The sequence below is a fragment of the Cynara cardunculus genome (genome assembly GCF_001531365.2).
Source record: "Cynara cardunculus var. scolymus isolate 2C chromosome LG 1, CcrdV1, whole genome shotgun sequence".
Lineage (NCBI taxonomy): Eukaryota > Viridiplantae > Streptophyta > Magnoliopsida > Asterales > Asteraceae > Cynara > Cynara cardunculus.
This window is the reverse complement of record NC_037528.1, coordinates 10,107,209-10,119,925: the sequence shown is the minus strand read 5'-3', so window position 1 is coordinate 10,119,925 and position 12,717 is coordinate 10,107,209. Positions and strand designations below refer to the sequence as shown.

Below are 12,717 nucleotides of genomic sequence, written 5' to 3'. Positions count from 1 at the left end.
TTATATGTAATGGTTATTTAAAATCATAAATAATTCTAAAATTTGTTTTAACAAATCAAAATATTATAATATATATAATGATCGATTTGAAACTTTTAATCAATATATTATATTTATTAAATTTTTTTACATTCTTGTTAGCTTATTTCTATCTATAACTTCATTTGACAACAAATGACAGCCTTTTCGTGCATTGATGTTCTATTAAACAACCTATGTTCAATACTCTATACAAATCTTCCAACAAATGGCAAAGAAGGTCCAAGTCTTTGATTTATGAAGATTCAGCCCCTGAATTTTCAAGGGCATTGCTTAACAGCCCCTGGCTTTTGTTTTTTGTTGATTCTAGCCATCTAGGTTACCAAATAGAAATCAGAACAATTCTTAGGTTAAAACAAACAAAGCAAAAAACTAAATGTCATCAAACAAATCTTGTGGATTTGTTAAAACTTGAAGTATTACAAAGACTCAAAAGAATTGGAAAAGAGAAAATGTAATCATCACACAATTTTAAAATGGGAAATCAACAAGCGAATACCTCAACATCTACTTGGTTCTTCCAATTAAAATGGACTAACAAGTCAAAGACGTTACTGATCCGTGTGGTCTAAGCCCACCGCCACACAGTCCTAGAATCGGCAACATCCCTCCCTATAAGAGGGAAGTTGGCACGGCCACAAAGGTCTCAATGATTTCGAATAATATTATATGAGCATTAGAAGGAATGAAAGGGAATGGAGCATAACCAAATGATGTTGGAATGGGGCTAAAAGAGAGGAACATTGATTTCAGCTACACCATGCGTTTCTCACTCCAATGATACCCATGGCAAACCTCTATAATTACACTTTTTCTATATGCATATTTCCTTATGACCATTATGCCCCTGGGGGTCATTACATTACATTGCATCTTTGTTAAAAAGTTGCAATCCCACTATTTCTACTAACCCTCTGTAAGCAATTGAGGGGTGTATCAGTAATTTCTCCTATCTGAAAAGCTAAATGGGAGTCAAGTATATTTACCAAACTGAGAGATACATTAGAAATATACATGGGTATTATGGTCATTTTGCCATCATGAGATACCATAGAAGAGCTCAGAGTCATCATTATGTTCCCCCCATTCACCCTTCTAAACTTTTTTCACAAAAATTGAGGGCCATGCACAAAACCGGAAGAACCACTATATATACCACCCCAAATCCCCACATCAGAATACCAAGAATTCTTGAGTGACACCAATTATTAAGCAAATTCAGAATGACACCAAGGCCTTCACTTCTACTTGTTCTTATGTTGCTCATCACTACTCATTCAAGAGCTCAAGGGCGAGCTCCTCATGGGCTCGCTCACGAGAAACTGGTGGCTTTCTCACCATCGGCTTATGATTTCTTCCACCCAAATACGCAACCGAGCTCACCTTTGCCTCTAGCAGCTACAGTTCAGTCGAGCTTAGCACATGAAAGCAGAGCAGAAAATAACAAGGGTGGGGGTAAAGTTGGTGCTGGAGGCATTGCTGCAATAATTTTTGGTTTTGTATTTGCACTTCTCCTAGCCATGGGTGTCTACTATGTGGCGACCACCCGCCGGGCCAATTTGAGTCGGAATAATACAGTTATACCAGCAGCAGCTTGATGTATGAGCTTCTAGCCAAGTTTTGGGCTATTTAATATCTTCCTCAAATCTAGAATATGAGAAGTATGCAAATACGATTCAGTGATTAATGCATGTAATTATGGATCTCAATGATTAATCCTAAAAGTAAAAGCAAGTTTATGATCACAGAGAGAATAACAGTGAAGGATCATGTCATGGGAAGTCATAAGATGCAGTACTAACTTAGGGTCGTTTGTTAACAGCTTAATGAACTTAATCTGATTCACGGTTTATTCGGTCAATTATACATGACTAATTGGCAGTGGCTAAAAGATATAAAAAGTGATTTATTCAGTAAGCTTTTAGGAGGGAGCTTTATGTAGAAAGCAAAACTCTCTTAAACAAAAACCTTCCCAACCTATACAGACAAATTAATCCATGTAGACAACTTTATTCATACACAACTTAATGAACAACCAACCAAACAGCCCCTTGGTGCCCTTTCAAACCGAGGGGATTAGATCTATATGAGGTTAAACATTGATATGCATTCTTCTTTCAAAGTATTAGATACATTTTCTGTTTTTGACTATTTAAGCCAACATAAATAATCCCAAGGTTAAACATTGATATGAATTCTTCTTTCAAAGTCTTGACTTTATTTGACCCATGATTAGAGAACAAAATATTCAAGTTGAATTCTCAACAAAAGAGAAACAAGATGGCCAAATTTGCATCAAGAGCCTCCACTGGATCAAGTTATAATAGAAACATGAGCAATTAGTAGTTGTTTTGACAATGCAACCATTGCATGTATAGATTAAACAAGATGAAGCAGAACATCTCCATAGCTTGGTTACATAGCTAGTATTGCACCTCTTTCACCGCCGCGAGCTAACAGCCTCAATAGCTGGTCCAAAAATCTGATCCACTGATTTGTTCCAATAGTGTGCAAACTCGAATTTCTTTCTATGAATGGGCTCTTTCATCTGAGTTCAACATAAAAGCTTCAGCATTAATAAGTAAAACAACTTAATAGCAGTAGCTGAGAATGCTTTACATTCCACTTTTCCCAATAGCCATGTGTTTCTTATGTTCATGAACACATTTCAAGCTCATCTAGGCAGGAATCCACAACTGTGACATGTATGCCAAAGCATAAACCAGTGAAGACACCATCACAAATGAGAACAAAGGGAAACAATGATGTAAACCCCAACAATCATATGGTTTGGACTTTGGTTGTTAGGAAAAAGRAAAGTTTAGAATGTAAGCAGGGACTTGCATCTTTCATGTTTCTATCTAAGGTTCATGACATGACCCTACAAAGTTTTAAGCTAGTTCAGTTGTCAGCTACTTGAAGATAATTCTCTCTTTCTAACCAGACTATATCATTATTTAGAGGGACATGCTTTTAAGCATAGTAGCATAAACTATCTGATGCTCATATACGATAAACAATCAGGGTAATGGGCTAGACATTATCAACCATACCACCTCGAAAGCTAAATTATGTCAATAACAGAAAATAGAATGCAAACATAATCTTGATCAGAATACAATATAATCAAGTATATAAACAAGAGAAACCTAGAGAAGCAGCTGTAATAAATGATAATCCCTAAGTTGTCCATGTAGAACACATATGAGCAATAAGCCATTTTATTAGCATCACACATCTCAGCAACCTCTGGTTCTTTCTGCTATTACAAGAACAAGAGGAGAAACAACAGAAACTGCTTCATTACGACCGGTGAAGCAAGGACAGTCAACCTTTGACATGACAGTAAATCTCAATAGGTCCCAACATGGCAAATATACAAATATACACGTAAATTCGATTTATGAATTGAGAATTCAAGATTATCACCATATAACATTATATTCTCCAAAGCAAAAAAATATGTAAGGTACAACTGTATATAATCAACATTAGCCATTTCACTTAAAAAAGATTTAAAAATTGAAGTTCTTCAAAACAACAAAGGAAATAGGCCTATAAACGGTTACATGAAAGTGGCTAAGTTGAATTGATAACAAAGGATAAGTTCTTTTCTCATCCCAGTTATAGATATCAACACTTGAGCTATTTCTAGAATATAAATTTCCTATCGGAAGTTGGAAAAAAACACCAACACTTCTTAGACATGTTGTGTCTATAACACAATGTCTGTCACTTCGACCTATGATAAGTGTCAGTATGTTATAGTCTTGTAGACTATGGCTTTGAGCTGTTCTAACCATCTCTTCTATGGTCACACTTGCACATTTGAATCGGTAACCTATGGCTTTAGTAACATATAATTTCTCCATCTACTCTGGGTTATTTTGTCAATAACACTTAAAATGAAGGTAGTGGCAATGATCTTTCTGGACTCTGGAGTAAAAGAAGGACGAAAGAAGAAGAAAGGTGAGCCAAGTATCCAACTTCATCTAGATTCAGTGGTTCTCGCCGAGTGTTCAAAGAAAACATATCAGAACCACATTATCAGCTGGGGAACTCGAGGGATTTAATGGTACCAAAACAGATTCAAAGATAATTTGTTCGAAGACTTTATTCGTGATATGGTTGAGTATGAAAAGCAAGAGGAGAAGCCATAATTGATGCAGATCCTATCATGAAACACCCAGAATAGGAAAGAAATCCAGAGGTTCCATGATAGGTAAAGATGCAAGGGCACATCAAGCTAACGTCGCACAGATCCAGGAAGCGCTGGTTCAACGATAAGAAGCAAAATTTTGTGAAAGGTTCCCATCAAAGTCATACTGGAAAATTTTGCTATGATCTACAATACCAATACCCAAAAAAGCCCAAAGTTCTCTTAAGAATAGAATGGCATTTCGGCTCTTCAAAGACAAGACTTTATGGTAGTTGCATAGAGACACAATTTGTTGAAAATACAAATGTGGGAATGGAGAACAAAGTACATCCTGGTATGATATTAGGAATGCTAGTATCTCCCATAATCAATTATCCAGATCTATTCGCCATAGCTTCAAACAGGTATGGGAAGGAGAGTGAATTTTCTATTCAGGTGCTGCAGATAGAAGCTAATGGCAGGTCCAACTCTCAATAACTTTACAGTCAGATATATCATATAGGTGGACCAATAAAATCCGTCAAAAGTCCAAGGTTTCAATTGGTTAACAATGCAGTTGTAACTTGTTTTTCTTACAGAGCGCAGATGGAAAATAACTGAATTCAAATACATGAAAAGTCTGAAAGTTGATTAGATCATTGTGGTGGAGCAGAACGTTCGGCACGAGCAGCAATATAATGCTTGGCATGAAGAGACATGGAGTTTACTAACCAGACATAGAGCTCAATTATCTGGTGCAAGATTAGTTTAACAACTTTTTGTTCATGTTTGGAACACTTTTAGGATAGGTCCACATTCTAGTATGGAGATGGCAGTTAGTTAATGCTAGGGTCTCTTCCTTGTACAAAAACTCTAAAACGTTCATAAAGCAAAACTATATCTGCACATTGTTCTGCAAGTTCGCAACCATCAACTGTTGAGTTTAAAGGGAAATTTAAAACTTAGAAGGATTAAAACCAAATTTACCAGATTGACAAAGAATTGGGGCCCCATCTTCCATTCTAACATAGCATTTTGGAAACACCAAAACTTTACAAATTTATTTCGTTTCAACCAATAGTTGCATAAATCTCGATATCCAGCCAAAAATGGAATCGCATTGGACTGCAGGACGAATGGCGGTCGACGAGAAATGGAATATTGAAATCTCTGGGACCAAGATGAGAGAACTTTAGAGGATAAGTTCTCAAACCTCACCACTTTAGCATATGGTTGTTCTAGACAACCAACTACTGGCAACAATTCTTTAATTTATCAATTAGACAAGCGTCTTTATTAATGTATTGGTTAATATCATCAAGAAAGATCAAAACTACCTAGCAAAACCATCATTCATCCGAATTATACAAAGCACTCTAATTAATCTGGTAATCATTAATAGGCACGTATACTATGATACCAAGACTGCAATGTAAAGAAATCGCATCAAACGATCCCAACAAACTATCTCGGGTGTGATGATTGATTAAGCGAAAAAAAATTAGAACTAATTCAAAGGAGAACCATGTGAGGTGACCTGAGATTTAGAAGGTTGATTCTGCGCGATCGTATAGTAGATGTCCCTCCGTTGCTCAAAAATAACAACTCCGGCGAATATACTTCCTAGGGCAGCGCCAAGTAAACGCTCCTGCAGTAATCCCACACACAAAAAACACAATAATTTCAGCGGGTGCCTACAGAAATACCTAAATCTATATAAATATATAGGAACTTAAAATTGAATCTCACTTGCGCAAGGATGCTAATCATGGCTGCTTTCGCGTCGGTGTAATCGAACCTTTGATGAAAGCGGAATGAAGAACGTTTGCTTCTCAATTAACGAAGAACCACATTCGGAATTGGGTAGACGCCATAGATGAAAGGGGTAAATCGCTTTTGGTTTCTCGACGAGAAAAAAGAGTTTCATTTAACCCCCCTCATGTTTTTGGTTTATTTCATATTTACAACATTCTTCTTGGGAGTTGAATAGAGGTATACGTAAAGTTCAAGGGCCATATTGCAAAAACCATAAAATTGTACATGTATACGGCGTCGTTTTCATCTTCGTCTTCTCCTTCATACCCCTTAAACCCCTTCCTGGATCTAAATTTTGTGGATCCATTGAGTTGCTCAAGTCAACAATGGCGAATCAGTTAGTCATCATCCTTTGTTTCTCCACATTCCTCATCTTATCTCATTTCACCTCTCTTTCTCTCTCTAAAGAAACTAATCCCAGCTCCGGTGACGATGACGACGAAGACCTTAGCTTCCTTGAAGAACCGGAAGATGGAACTCCATCGACACACGATACTTACGATCAGGATCTTCCCGATTTTGATGAATTCGCCGGAGACGAAGACGAAGACGATTTCGACAACTTCAACTACAACGACGACGAATTCGAAGTGCCTGCTCATGATTACAATGAGGAAGAGGAGCACACGAACTCAATTGATGATAAGGATGTTGTTGTTTTGGTTGAAAGCAACTTTACTGACATTGTGGAGAGTAATCGTTACGTGATGGTGGAGTTCTACGCTCCTTGGTGTGGTCATTGTAAGGCTCTTGCTCCAGAGTACGCCGCCGCAGCCACGGAGCTGAAAGGAGAGCCGGTGGTGCTTGCTAAGGTTGATGCACAAGAGGAGAGTGACCTTGCTGAGACGTACGAGGTCCAAGGGTTTCCTACTGTTCTCTTTTTTGTCGACGGTGTTCACAAGCCTTACCTTGGGCAACGCACCAAGTTAGTCTCTTAATCTCAGTGTGTGTGTGTTTGATATTCCATATACATTGCAGTTTAGAATTACTGAACTTCGAATTTTGATACATATAATAGGAGTTATAGTCAGTGAAGTCGCAAAGATAGGATATAAACCGAATTTCAGTCTTTTAGTAGAAATACTTCTGCTCAAATTGCCTATACCATTAGCATAGCTTTTCAATCTTTTAAGAGAAGGGTAGCAAGGCCAATCAAAACAGCTTAAATAATGATTTTATGTGTAGAAATTATAAGAAGTATGAAATCAGTGAAATTGATTTGCTTTTGTGGTGTTTTACAACACAGAGATGCTATAGTAAATTGGATCAAGAAGAAGACAGGACCTGGGGTATACAACATAACGACTGTAGAAGATGCAGAGAAAATACTTGCATCTGAGGACAAAGTTGTTTTGGCCTTCGTCAGCTCTTTGGTGGTATCTACTTGCACCGTCTAACTGATTACGGCCTTATCTCTTGCACCATTTCCATTTGCTTAGAAATCTTACCCAAGTGATATAAAACAATTTCATATTTAAGTAAAATTTGACAATTCTCGTAAACATTTACTACAAAGTGCAATACGTCCGTAATGAATTTTGAACTTCCATGTCAATTTGAATTTGAAATGCCAGCCTCAAAGCCTTTGACCCTAAAAAATCAAAATATTTTTAATTTGTTCTGAGTTGTTCTGTTTTCAGGGTCCTGAAAACGAGGAACTTGCTGCAGCTTCCAAGCTTGATGATGATGTCAACTTTTATCAAACCATAGATCCTAATGTTGCCAAGCTTTTCCAAATTGATCCTGATGTAAAACTCCCAGCTTTAGTCTTGCTGAAGAAGGATGCTGAGAAAGTGACCCATCATGGTCAGTTTCTTCATCTGTTTCTGAACATCATTGTATCATGTTGATGAAAGGCAGTGGACTTATCTTTCAGTGTTTTCCTTTGTTCTTTTTCATACAGATGGTCTATTCGACAAGTCTGCAATTAAGGAGTTTGTTTTTGCAAATAAACTTCCCTTGGTGACAACTTTTTCCAGAGAAAGTGCATCTTTGATTTTCGAAAGCCCAATAAAGAAACAGGTAAATATAGTAATATGCATAGGTTATCATAACTGGCGATTAAAGAACGATACAAGCATGTCTCTTCATGTGGAATATTTGAGAGTTCACCGTAATGGTATAAACCGTTCTTTATGCTCTCAGGTGATGCTATTTGCTACGTCAATGGGTTCAACTAAGGTTGCCCAGACATTTGTGGATGCTGCAAAGTTATTTAAGGGGAAGGTATTTGGAATCACAATTCCGTAGTAATCGAAATAATACCCAAATAATATCTTTGAGGGAGATTTTGATAATCCACTTGACGTCATTTCTGGACAGCTTATCTTTGTGTATGTTGATATGGACAATGAGGATGTTGGAAAGCCTGTTGGAGATTATTTTAGTATCACGGGAGATGCTCCACAGGTAATGCGTGTTTCCACTAAGCATCTATTCTCTATTTTACTTGTACTTGGGTTACCAATTATATCGTTCTCTTTTTCCTTTTCAACTTCTTGCAAGATCGAGTGCAAACAATAAGTATATACTGAATGTCTTAATCAGGTTATTGGATACACCGGAAACGATGATGCTAAGAAATTTGTATTTGATGGAGATCTGACAGTTGAAAACCTTAAGGTATTATTAGTTGGCCACTGTTCAACAGAACCATAGAGCTTAGCAGTGGTCTTCAATTAATAATGCAGAAATCTGATTGGGTGTCTCTTGATGTCTTTTCTCTATTTGCCAGGCTTTTGGGGAGAAATTTTTGGACGACAAGCTTAAAGCTTTCTACAAATCTGATCCAATTCCTGAGCATGTAAGTTCTTAGTTAGGGGATTCTGATTTGTATATTATCTTTCTTACAGTGAGGTAACTTATTTTGGGCAATTGTACCGAAGCAGAATGACGGTGACGTGAAGATAGTAGTTGGGAATAACTTTGATGATATGGTCTTGGATGAGTCGAAAGATGTTCTACTAGAGGTACTTATAGAAACGAATGTAGATGGTGTTTGCTTTGATTGATTGTTGGTGGGAGTTAGAGATGGTTAAACAACCGAATGTTTTATATGCAGATTTATGCACCATGGTGCGGGCATTGCCAAGCTCTAGAACCAACTTACAGCAAGCTTGCTAAGCATTTGCGCGATATTGATTCCTTGGTAATAGCAAAGATGGATGGAAGTACAAATGAACATCCCAAGGCAAAGGTACAGTTGCCATTTAAAAGCATTGGTTTTGCTCAAAATTAATCGTTTGGATTTTGATTGATATCTTAACTTGCTTAGTAGCATCAGACGTGATTTGTGAATTTGGTTTTGCCTTTTACAGGCGGATGGGTACCCAACACTTCTCTTCTACCCCGCTGGAAACAAAAGCTCTGATCCTGTAAGTGATATTTTTAGAGATAACTTATGCTTGAGCTATTAGATACGAACTCATGTCCTCGAATTAAGGGTGGGAAAAGCCATTTTACCTTAAAATAAGGAAGGTATTTTTCGAGGAGGACCAAAAGGATAATTCATTTCTATTCCAAAAACTGTAATGAAATTTAATGTCATCACTACCTGAAATGTTGAAATGCTTCATATGGGGTATCTATAATGGATGGTTTTTCGTTGGTATTGCAGATATCTGTAGATGTTGATCGAACAGTAGTGGCATTCTACAAATTCCTTAAGAAACATGCTTCGATCCCCTTTAAGCTCCAGAAACCAACTTACACTGATGCCAAACAAAGCAGCAAAGATAGCAACATTGACAAAAAAGATGAACTCTGACAATAGTTTCTACCTGTAGTTCTTATAAAGAGTATTTATGTATACGTTGAGATACCATTTTTATATACGAAACTGAAGGTTGAAGATAGAATAGGAGGCAACATGGACAGCATTCTAGATTGTTTACGTGTATACGAATGGACATCGTCATGAACTGCTGGCTACGGTGAGCCATGGTTTGCTCTTTTAAATCCGACTTTTATGAAATGCAAGGACCCTTTACCAATTGGCTAGTGCTTACACACCGTCCTCTTTTACCTTACTGCATAAGATTCTTGTCCATCAAATTTACATCCCGATAACGGGTAATCGGGTAAGATTTCGGTGTTTGCTATTTATGTATCATGTATCTGGCCGCCTAATTTACTTAATCCATTAAATTTCATTTTTTTCCGTGATAAATATATTGTATTATTAATACGTTATCAATAACCATACTTCATTTGATACTGATAGAAACGATAATTTTCATTTTAATGTGCCATTTTTTATTATTTTTATTTTGGAAGGATATGAATTAGAAAAACTAAAAAATATCATATTTTTCTGAATTTAATAATAGAAAATAAATGCTAACAATTTATAGTATGTTGGAACCACCCCATATCTTTCTCAAAGAAGTTGCCCCCACGTCGGATCAGATCTGTCTTCTTCTCCCTTCTTTCAACAAAAATCCACTTGCTTCCTTTTTACTTCGACGAAAACCTTTCTTAAACCCAAAAATCTTCAAGAAATCCTCATCAACAATGGCGTCCAATAAGCTTCTTCACGTTTTCATCGCTTTCGCGCTTCTTTTCTCATCTTCAAATGCGCAGGAAACTTCTTCACCCAGTCCTGCCCCAGTAACCGGTTCCGATGAATCACCGTCAATTCCCTCGCCTTCACCTTCACCTTCACCTTCAATCAACACGTCTCCACCTGCAGATCTGCCTCCTACTCCCGCTTCCACGACGTCATTGGACACTTCTCCGGCTCCGTCACAGGAAGAGGTTAGCGATACCACCTCCGCTAATGTAGAGAGCGAGAAACCGAAGAATTCTTCGTCTGGAGGGATGAGCGGCGGGAAGAAGGCAGGAATTGCGATCGGAGTGATCGCCGCGGCTTGTGCTGTTGGATTCGGAGGAATGTTGTACAGGAAACGGAAACAGAATATACAGCGAGCGCAGTTAGGTTATGCCGCCAGAGGGGAATTCCTGTAGAGATTTTTATTGAATTTGAAGACATCATCATCATTACATTTTAGATCTAGATCTCTGCAAATTGAAGGTATGTTTTTCATATGGATTGAAAAGAAATAGCATAGGGTAAATTTTGAATATGACGCTCTGATTCTTTAGTTGGGTTCTTTATCATCTAATAATAGTTTCTCTAAAAAAATTTCCTACTTGTTTGCTTTTACATGTCGACCTTAATTGTTTATAGGTAGTTTTGGATCAGTATGTTGTTATTGGTATCAACTGCTTTGAATCGAATCGAATCGATTGCCTGTACACCATGATTTTCTCTTTGCTCTGTTTATACATAATTGTCGTAACATATCTAGTAATGATTTGGACTATTACAAGTTGATGAAGCAGCGTTTCTTATAGTAAATTAACAACCCTCGGATCCTTATTGTTTTTCATCTTATCCTCGTCTCATGAACTGCGCTTGGTGTTGATCTTCAATTTTGATATATCAAGGGTGGAGACAGCGACGAACCTAATGCAGAGTATACCGTGCCAACGTATTGTTCATCGTCGTAGAGTAAAAAAATATAAGGTCATGAAAAGAGTCTCTGTATTCAGGGCCGTCCCTGGGGAGGACGGCAAGGACACACGGCCCAAAAATACCAGGGGCCCAAATTTTTTCGTTAAAATACAATAGTAATCTAAAAGAATTTAATAAATTAAAGAAAACTAAAAAAATTATCGTATATCATAAGAGGTAAAAAGAATTTAATAGATAACAAGGATCCAAAAACATATCAACTAATTACATTGGAGAAGAAAATAAAAAAAATTTAATTGATCATTCATTATATACTATTGTTTATTGTCTCTTTAATTTTTTTTTTATCTCCAACAAGGTCCAATGATATTGGCTATTGTTATCTCTATATGCTTGACTGTTTTTGTGCTTCAACAATTCAACGTTAAGATCATGTGTTTGCTATTGTTATATATTTTTGTTGGATATTTTTATCAATTTATGTTTATATTTACTATTGTTATTTGGTTATGTTGTTCTAATTGTTTTTGTTGACTATTGTTATCTATTTTTTTGCTTCTACATAAAATATTTTACTATTGTTTGACAATCAATCTATTGTTCTTATAATTTATGACGTGTTTCATGGTTTTGTGATTAATCAATAAATTTTTTCTACTAGATGTACTTAGTAATGTCTCTTATAAATGTCATGTTCCATAAACTTTTAATCTTAACATCTTATTTTACTTGAGCAAAAAAAAAAAGAATTTAAATATTTTCATCAATTGTTTGACTTATGTATCTTTCATTAAAATTCCACAACACCACAAGATTCTATTCAAGTGCTTAAACAATTTTTTGTTAAGCTTGCATATTATATGTTTAATTCATTATTTATTCTTATTGGATCTCAATGGATCATCTTTTCTTTCATATTCTTATTGATCTTATTTGTCTACTTGTCTAGAAAACTTTGATAATCTTCTTTATTAATGATCTCGTTGACCCTCACGATTATTTCATTTACACCAATTCTCTTTTTGTATTAAAATAACATATATTTCTTGTTATGAACTAAAAAAATTCTTATTTTTTATAAAAATTATCAACCATAGTTTCTATATTCTTGGTTTTAAATTACCTAACAAGAAGTACGTAATTTTAAGTACTCTCTTATATATCTATAATAAAGATAAATAAAATTTCTTTCCTCAATAAATTATTAGCATTTATATATATATATATATATATATATATATATATATAG

The 12,717-nt window shown here is 36.1% G+C and overlaps 3 protein-coding genes across 3 annotated transcripts; all 3 read left to right on the top strand.

The window, feature by feature from the left end:
• The first annotated feature begins 1,228 nt into the window (after positions 1-1,228).
• LOC112529816 lies at positions 1,229-1,784 on the top strand. The gene has a single exon (XM_025141227.1). The coding sequence runs from the start codon at positions 1,263-1,265 to the stop codon at positions 1,635-1,637; it is 375 nt and encodes a 124-aa protein (XP_024996995.1). The 5' UTR covers positions 1,229-1,262; the 3' UTR covers positions 1,638-1,784.
• Positions 1,785-6,297: 4,513 nt separating this feature from the next.
• Positions 6,298-9,996, top strand: LOC112528606 (protein disulfide isomerase-like 1-4). The gene is made up of 12 exons (XM_025139630.1): positions 6,298-6,917; positions 7,239-7,368; positions 7,633-7,798; positions 7,896-8,014; positions 8,138-8,218; positions 8,315-8,401; positions 8,540-8,614; positions 8,727-8,795; positions 8,881-8,961; positions 9,054-9,188; positions 9,310-9,366; positions 9,609-9,996. Exons 1-12 carry the CDS (start codon positions 6,319-6,321, stop codon positions 9,756-9,758), a joined length of 1,749 nt encoding a protein of 582 aa, XP_024995398.1. The 5' UTR covers positions 6,298-6,318; the 3' UTR covers positions 9,759-9,996.
• Positions 9,997-10,380: 384 nt separating this feature from the next.
• On the top strand, positions 10,381-11,243 carry LOC112528817 (early nodulin-20-like). The gene has a single exon (XM_025139909.1). It carries the CDS (start codon positions 10,505-10,507, stop codon positions 10,955-10,957), a length of 453 nt encoding a protein of 150 aa, XP_024995677.1. The 5' UTR covers positions 10,381-10,504; the 3' UTR covers positions 10,958-11,243.
• The last annotated feature ends 1,474 nt before the right edge of the window (positions 11,244-12,717 follow it).

What these genes read in the sequence shown, in the direction of transcription:
- LOC112528817 (XM_025139909.1), top strand. Translation starts at nt 10,505, where the DNA reads ATGGCGTCCAATAAGCTTCTTCACGTTTTCATCGCTTTCGCGCTTCTT.
- LOC112528606 (XM_025139630.1), top strand. Translation starts at nt 6,319, where the DNA reads ATGGCGAATCAGTTAGTCATCATCCTTTGTTTCTCCACATTCCTCATC. An exon ending in TACCTTGGGCAACGCACCAA is followed by an intron (nt 6,918 to 7,238) that starts GTTAGTCTCTTA and finishes TTTACAACACAG; the next exon opens with AGATGCTATAGTAAATTGGA. An exon ending in TGAGAAAGTGACCCATCATG is followed by an intron (nt 7,799 to 7,895) that starts GTCAGTTTCTTC and finishes TTTTTCATACAG; the next exon opens with ATGGTCTATTCGACAAGTCT.
- LOC112529816 (XM_025141227.1), top strand. Translation starts at nt 1,263, where the DNA reads ATGACACCAAGGCCTTCACTTCTACTTGTTCTTATGTTGCTCATCACT.